Here is a 7,929-nt window from a genome sequence, read left to right as displayed (position 1 = left end):
TTACAGATACAGATAATTTTGTTGGTTGAACAGAGTTGTCTCTGCACACCCCTAATACATGGCTTTTAATTTAAGAAAGGAATGCAATAGTTTTGATACAATTTAATACATTTACGGTTGGTTTTAGCTGAACTGGCCGATGTGTGTTTGTGAATGATTTCAGTTTTAAATTATTATTGTTGTTGTTGTTATTATTATTATTATTATTTAATTATTAAGTGAAGAAGAAATGTTGATTGAATTCTGGCCATTGTGAGACAGAGAGAGTACAGAAGAGGACATTACAGATCTTTTCCCTCCCCTCTAATCATGAAGTTTTATGAAAATAAACTGAGCCAGTTTTTTTCCCCCAAGCAGTTTCCTGTTTCTGTTAAACGCACGTGATTTATCATAAAGAAACCTTCACCACCTGAATAGAGCAATCTGATTGGCTTGTTAGCTGGCTGCTCTGCGCAGTTTAACTCTTAATCCCCCAAGCCTTAGAGATGAAGCTCTCACTACCATGTGCCATAATGTTACCAATCAATCATTCCAAGGTCTGAGAGACTGAGTTTGTTGCTGGCTGTTTAATAAAGAGGAACTCTTGAACGCATTTATACCAAGAAAGTGCCATAACTGCTGTACAGTGCATGATTTTCCATTTGAGATGGTATTCTAGACACATGTAAATGTATTGCTGTAGATTGAGTGTATTTCTGCAGTAGTAAATGCATGGCTCTGTCTCACAGTTGACCTATTTAACCGTGTCAAAATCACCTCTGTAATTTATATTGATTAGCTGGGAATGTGATTAAAGAAAAACGAAAATAAGAATTGAGGGGGTGGATGTACTGTTCCATCTTAACAGTGATTTGAATATGAAAGATTATATCAATTACATTGTCCAATGCAAAATAGTGTACTTCTGTATAAATGAAGTTTTGATAAACTTTTATTATACTACAAGTATTGTCAAGTAAACTATTGTATGCTTAAATTATATTACTGCAGCATACAAAATTTCTACTTAGGACTATTATTACTAATAGTAAATTATTAGTACATTTTTTTCCACATATTCCATATCTGGCACCGCACTGGGCGTGACGGTGCAGGCGAGGCGGCACAGAAATACACAGACTGGAGGTTTTGGGAAAAATAGCCCAACAGGGCCTTTTATTTACCAAAAATTATATACAAAAAAACCAAAACCAAACTCAACAACTAAAGTCTCTTGTCAGAATTAACTTAAAGTAAAGCAACCAAAATTAGGGGTAACGGCGTCCAGGACACCGCTGAGGGGATCCCTCTTCAAAGCAGGAAGAGGGATGTGGTCCTGCGTCTCCACCGGATTCTGCAAAGTAGGGAAAAAGTTATCAACAGTTTTCAACAGCTCTCCTGCAGCCCAAAACCCCTCTCCTCAAGGGAGACAAAAGGCCTCCTTTTAAGCTCCCAGCCATTTCCCTGGAGTGGCCTCATTGATTGCAGGTGTGTTGACTGCAAAGGAGAGAGTTTGGGAATTTCCAGTTTGCCGCTCTCCAGGGTCCTGTGGCTGGGCTTCATAGTGGGGCGCTGTCCCGGGTCCTGAAGAGCTGGCCTGGTGGCAGGTTTTAGCTGATGCCTATAAGGCTGGGAGGGGCACTGTGGGGGCATGCCCCGGTCCACGCCACACATGAATAATTGAATTACAGTAAAATTACCTGAACTTATGTAGCAGAAGAGACAATAATTAATGGGATATATGACTATGGGCTCATTCTACCTCCTGGTGGTTAATAGTCATGAATAACTGCGTCCATATGTATTAAGTTTCATGGATATGCAAAATATATTTCAGTTGTTTCACTCGCAATTTGCACTCATTTCAGATCCTGGCCCTGTGGTCTAGACAACAGCCTGGATCCATGATATATGCCTTGAACCTTCTCACACTGTCAAATAAATATCTTGAAGAAATAAAACAGGACCTGGTTTTCATTTAGCACTGAACTGTCACTTTGAGAGGCAACTTTGAACATGGGGAGTCAACATCATTGGAGGAAAGAGCAGACATTCACCTGTTTGTGATTTACGGTCATACAAAATCCCAGCTTATCAACAGCAAAGGGTCTGTAATTGTGTGTTGTTGTTTTTTTTTGTTTGTTTGTTTGTTTTTCCCACAACAAGGCAATGAGGAAATTGAAGAGAGGGGAAGTATAAGGGAGTGCTGGGGGCTCTATTGTGCTATGATTTTCCAACTCAGGGCTGAGCTGAGCTCTCATTACATGGTCATTATTGTAGAGCTTATTTATTGGGGAAGTGGACTTAATGGACAATATAAATGCACGGTCAGTGTTAATGGTATGGGGCAGACAAATAGTACATGAGAAACAAATCCAGCCATATCTCCCTTTTGAATTTTATTGATTTTCCACCACCAGGTAAAACATGACAGTGCAGATATAACAAACACAGACACCATAGCTTCAGACTGCACTAACAGCACAGGGAGAGTTTATTCATACTGTTTGAAGTGCCACCTATTCTAATGAAGTATTTCAGGCAGACATTTTTCTATTTGAAATACATTTATTTTATTTCAGTGCTGTTTATATTTGTCTAACCCCTTTGGTCAGTTAGATCATTTATTATTTATCCAGAACCAAGGTCAGAGCAACAACCATCGGCAACAACGTCTTAGAAACACCATGCGGCGTACAAACTGTTGGAAAATGTCACATTAAAATGTTAATTTCACATGGATGTATTGCACCACCTATTGGTGAACTTCATCAAAGCCTGAAAAATGTAAGGGCTAAAATGCATAGATTCATTGTTACAAGCACACAACACAATTTAATGTAAGCGCAGCTAAATTAAAATACAGATAATGGATGTTATACATTTTCACATTACATTTGAAGTTTACATTTGCTTTTACACTTAATTGATTTGCAAGGATGACTTGTTTTTAAAAAGCTCTCTGTTAGTTCAGTCTGTAGCGCATGAGTTTGAATCTCACGTTTGTGGGTTCAAGCCCCGTGTTGGGCGTCCTGTTGTCCTTGTGTGCTGCAGGCATCACAACACTTCTCAGAGATTGTATGTGGTGTGATGTAAGTGTTGGAAAATGTCAGTTTCACATAGATGTATTGCACCACCTAGTGGTGAACATCAAGGCCTGAGGGAGGTAATAGATCAAAATCAAAGATTCATTGTAAACATATTTTAATGTAAGAACTGCTAAATTAAAATACAGATAACGAATGTGAAGCATTTGCACATTACATTGGGAGTTTATATTTGCTTGTACTCTTAGTTTGATTGCAAAGAAGGCCTGTTTTCCAAAAGCTCTGGGTGGATTTCCTGAAAAAGGATATTAATGCAATTAACAGACAAAATCCAGAACAGCTTTTAGTTTGACAATACTTCAAACATTTTATAAATATTAATGAAATTCAGTTCGATGTAATTTTTGTGGTTATTGTTCTTTTGACAATGTGACTATCACAAATGTATTGAAGGGAAAATGAAGACAATTAAAAAATGCATAGAACATGCAATACTTCCTATTCAGACACATCATATTGGAGATTCAGTAAAATAAATAAAATAACATAAAATGCTATATGAAGAGCAGGATTTACTAAACTGGATGGTTTTTAACATTCTCTGTCTCGCAGAGGCATGAACCTGCCCTTAGTGAAGAAGCTTTCCCGCTTGGTTCAGTGGTTCACTGCTGGTGAGGTAATAGCTTAGAATCGCGGTGGTTTTAGGTTCTGTGACCGGCGATGACTACACATGAGAGTAAAGTGTGCCTTCCTGCAAAGCGAAGTGGTACGTGCGAAAGCATGTGAACTAAGCGTTACACTGACTATTGTGGTACTCAAAATATTTTCCTAAGGTTGGCAGGTCTGGAGTAGTTTGGTGGAAAGTAGAAAAGTGAGCATTAAAGAGACAATAAACCAAAAGTAATTTATTGTGCAGACAAATGTTTTAATTTCCCAACATGTTAACAGATGCATTAAATAAATGGTTCATTACATGTGCACAGAAGCCTCCACCGAACCAATGATCAACATAGTGAGAGTATTTTCATTACTGTATATCATCATATGTTTTGTATCTCAAGAAAAGTGGTGTAGCCTAGGGCGTGCACCTCTCCACGGAAACATGACATCAAATGACATTTTGATTACTCGTGAATTATTACAAGAAGAGTTGTAGCATTTCACAGAACATCTAACGTCACAACACACAAAAAGTCAGATCATTTTAATTATCACTTTAATTATGTCTTTTTTAATGTTTTTGCTCAGCCAAAGACAACGTACATGTAGACAATCAAATACAACTGGATTATATCAACTGGGACCACCTGTGTGATAGCTTATAGATACAGATCATTTTGTTGGCTGAACAGATGCACATTGTGTTTTCTCTGCACATCCCTTGTTTATGGCTTTCAATTTATGAAAGAAATTAGATAATGGAAGACATTTAGGATTAGTTTTAGCTGAACTGACCAAAGTGTGTTTAGAAAAAAATATTTTAATTGTTAGTCAAAGTTATGAACAAAATGTGATAAAATCCTGGCCATTGTCTGTTATGAACAGCACTATATCATTAGAAATGTTCGTTTTTGTCTGCCTGAGGATCTTTCATTAAATCATGCATTGTGTTTGTAATGGTTTTCGCTGCAGCTGCAGCTGCGGCTGTTACAGCAGCTGTGGCTGACTGTATTGCTTCTCCTACAGTCTCTGCTTCACTTACTGCGTTAGCCCCAATTACCCCCCCTGCAATCGCACCCGCACCGCCCCCTACTGCAGCTACAACTGCCAATCCCTTCCCCATTGCTAATGAAGCTACCACCTTTAATCCGATTTTTGCTCCATTTCCCACTACACACCCATTAACAGCTTCTGATTGAAATGCTGTTGCTGTAAGAGTGATTAGAGCTACCATAACAGCACCTGCACATATAGCAAGACCCAGCAATGCACCATACAGAGACCCTGCTGCTATGCCGGCTGTCAGGATTAAAAACCTTTTCATTACATTGTGTTTTGCCTTTTCTCTTGTTTCTCCCTTTGCCATTTCCTCTTCAGTGGCCTGTGCCACAGCTTGGAGCATCTCGTTGGTGTAGTGCTTGTTTCCGTTCCGTTCCACCATCTGATAAATCGTGTTCAGAAGCTTTTTGATTTGAGCGGCGTTGCTTCTCTCATCATTGTGGCCTTCAGTGGGATTGTTCCAGTATTTGTTATCGATGACATGAAGTCGGTTTCCACACTTTTGGACAAGTGTTTTCAGGTGGCTATTTTTATCCACAAACTGCTGGATGGTCATGTTTATGGGAAGCTGGTCTCCGTGGGTAAACAGGACAACAGCATACTCCAGAGCCTCCTCCCCAAACATTTTCACAATCTCATCCACTGCTTTCTTCTCCTCTTCTGTGTATCTCCTCACAGGCAGCACGATAAGAAAAGCGTGAGGTCCAGGGGAACACTCTACGATGCACCTGATTATTTCAGGTTTTAGCTTTTCATCAGTGCACTCAGTAGAAAAACACCCTGGTGTGTCAACCACAGTAATTTTCCTCCCATCAACAGTGTTGGTTGCAGCCTTACATGTAGCGGTATCAGAGTTTGCAAGACATGACGTTTTGAACAGGTTCTCACCCAGAATGCTGTTGGCTGTGCTGCTATTCCCAACTCCTGTCTTACCCAACAGGACAATCCTCAGATGAGCTGACCCACGGAGAAAAAGATAATATTAAAATTAAATACACAGAGCAAACCTTAGCTACATTGCACTGTTCGAGACATTTAAATTGACATCTAAATTTCCATCATGAAATACGAAATTATAGCTAAAGACATTTTCTGGGCCACTGTTACAGTCAGGATGGAATCTGTGCAATTGTGCAGGTGTGGTAAGAATGCAGGTGTGGGTACACACATGTAAGAATAGAACACTTGATATGCTAAGTGAGCAAGTTTTTTTGCCTACGCTAGAGTCACTGTTCTTTATCACCCGTTTCATCCATTAAATAATACATCTTCTCTTCAATAGAATTTCAGCCCACATATGTATGCTGCTGGTTACATTTTCACAGTGTAGTGAGGGAAAGACAAGTTTAGTTGAAACTAGTGTGATAGAACTTGTGACAACATTGAAAAGCACTGATGAGTTTTCTTACCTTCCATTCCCCTGTAATGGTAACACCGTATGACTAGACAAACCCGAACGAGATACTGCTGGGGAGTAGCTGGTGTAAATGAATGTTCGCTTTTGATAAACTGAGATCTTACATGACCGTAATCACATACAGGTGAACGCCTGCTCTTTCCTCCAATGAAGTTGACTCCCCATGTTCAATGTTGCCTCTTAAAGTGACAGTTCAGTGCAAAATGTAAACCGGGTCCTATTTCTTTTCTTCAAGATATTTCTTTGACAGTGTGAGAAGGTTTAAAGTAGAGCCCGACCGATGTATGTGTGTTTATTTTTATTTTTATTTGTTTGCTTATAAGTTAAATGTTCTTAAATATAGAAACTTTAATAAAATATAAGTTTTTCAAATTGATTTGAAAATGTTGTACTTTTTGACAAAATATCGGTCAAAACATCGGTAATCGGTGGGCTAGGACTCTCCAAAATGGGGAACGGCATCGGACCCAAAAATCTGGCATCGGTCAGGCTGTAGTTTAAAGCATCTGTCATGGATCCAGGCCAGAATCAGAAATTAGTGCAATTGCGAGTGAAACAATTGAAATATATTTCTCATATCCATGAAACATAATACATATGGACACAGTTATTATCAGCCAGCAACACCTCAGTCTCAGTCTCTCAGACCTTGGAATGATTGATTGGTGACATCATGGCACATGGTAGTGAGAGCTCTCTCTAAAGTTTGAGGGCTTAAGGGTTAAGCTCTGCAGTGCAGGCAGCTAACTAACCAATCAGATTGCGCTATACAAGAAGGTGGTGAAGGTTTCTTTACAGTAAATCACGTGGGTTTAACAGAAACAGGAAACTGCGTGTGGGGGGGAATAAAAAACAGGATCTGAGTACTGACTAGTCTCTTTGATCCTGCCTCCTGAAAACAGCCTTCACAGCATGATGCTGCCACCACCATGCTTCACTGTAGGGATGGTATTGGCCAGGTGATGAGCGGTGCCTGGTTTCCTCCAGACGTGACGCTTGGCATTGTGGCCAAAGAGTTCAATCTTGGTTTCATCAGACCAGAGAATCGTGTTTCTTATAGTCTGAGAGTCCTTTAGGTGCCATTTGGCAAACTCCCTGCGGGGCTGAGAGACTGAGGTGCTGCTGGCTGTTTAATAAAGAGGAACTCTGGAACTCATTTATACCAGTAAGTGCCATAACTGCTGTACAGTGCATTATTTTCCATTTGAGATGGTACTCTAGGCACATGTAAATTTATTGCTGTAGACAGTGTGTTTCTGCATTAGTAAGCACATGGCTCTGTCTCAGTTGACCTACAAAACCGTGTCAAAATCACCTCAGAAATTTATGGTGATTAGCTGGGAATGTGAACATCCCAGGTGCTGTTCGCCTTCTTTTAACTAGACATACAGTAGCCTGTATTGTCTGTGCATCAATTTCAGATTTTTTCACAAAAAAGAGAAAACGAAATAAGAATTGAGGAGGTAGATGTATTGTTCCATCTTGACAGTGATTTGAATATGAAAGATTATATCATTACTTTGCCTGATGCAAAAATAGTTTACTTCTGTAGAGTTGAAGTTTATATGAACTTCAACTATACAGATGTAAAAGTATTCTCAAGTAAAGTATTGCATGTTTAAATTGTATTTCTGCAGCGTACTATTTTTCTACTTAGGACTATTACTACTATTAATAAACTATTGGTACAATTTTTTTTTTCCACATAGGATCTCATGAATAATTGAATTACAGTAAAATTACCTTAACTTATTTAACAATGGGGAC

General features: G+C 39.1%; 1 protein-coding gene across 1 annotated transcript; it reads right to left on the bottom strand.

Annotated features, from left to right (window-relative positions):
• Window positions 1–1,222: 1,222 nt before the first annotated feature.
• Window positions 1,223–6,161, bottom strand: LOC118214413 (GTPase IMAP family member 9-like). Its single transcript, XM_035394338.1, has 3 exons — window positions 6,155–6,161; window positions 4,918–5,702; window positions 1,223–1,333 (listed from the first exon to the last, which is right to left on the bottom strand). Exons 1-3 carry the CDS (start codon window positions 6,159–6,161, stop codon window positions 1,223–1,225), a joined length of 903 nt encoding a protein of 300 aa, XP_035250229.1.
• Between the last annotated feature and the right edge of the window lie 1,768 nt (window positions 6,162–7,929).

The sequence above is a fragment of the Anguilla anguilla genome, chromosome 15 (genome assembly GCF_013347855.1).
Source record: "Anguilla anguilla isolate fAngAng1 chromosome 15, fAngAng1.pri, whole genome shotgun sequence".
In the NCBI taxonomy this organism is placed as follows: Eukaryota; Metazoa; Chordata; class Actinopteri; order Anguilliformes; family Anguillidae; genus Anguilla; species Anguilla anguilla.
Note: the sequence above shows the minus strand (reverse complement) of the source record. Positions and strands in the feature narration are given on the sequence as shown.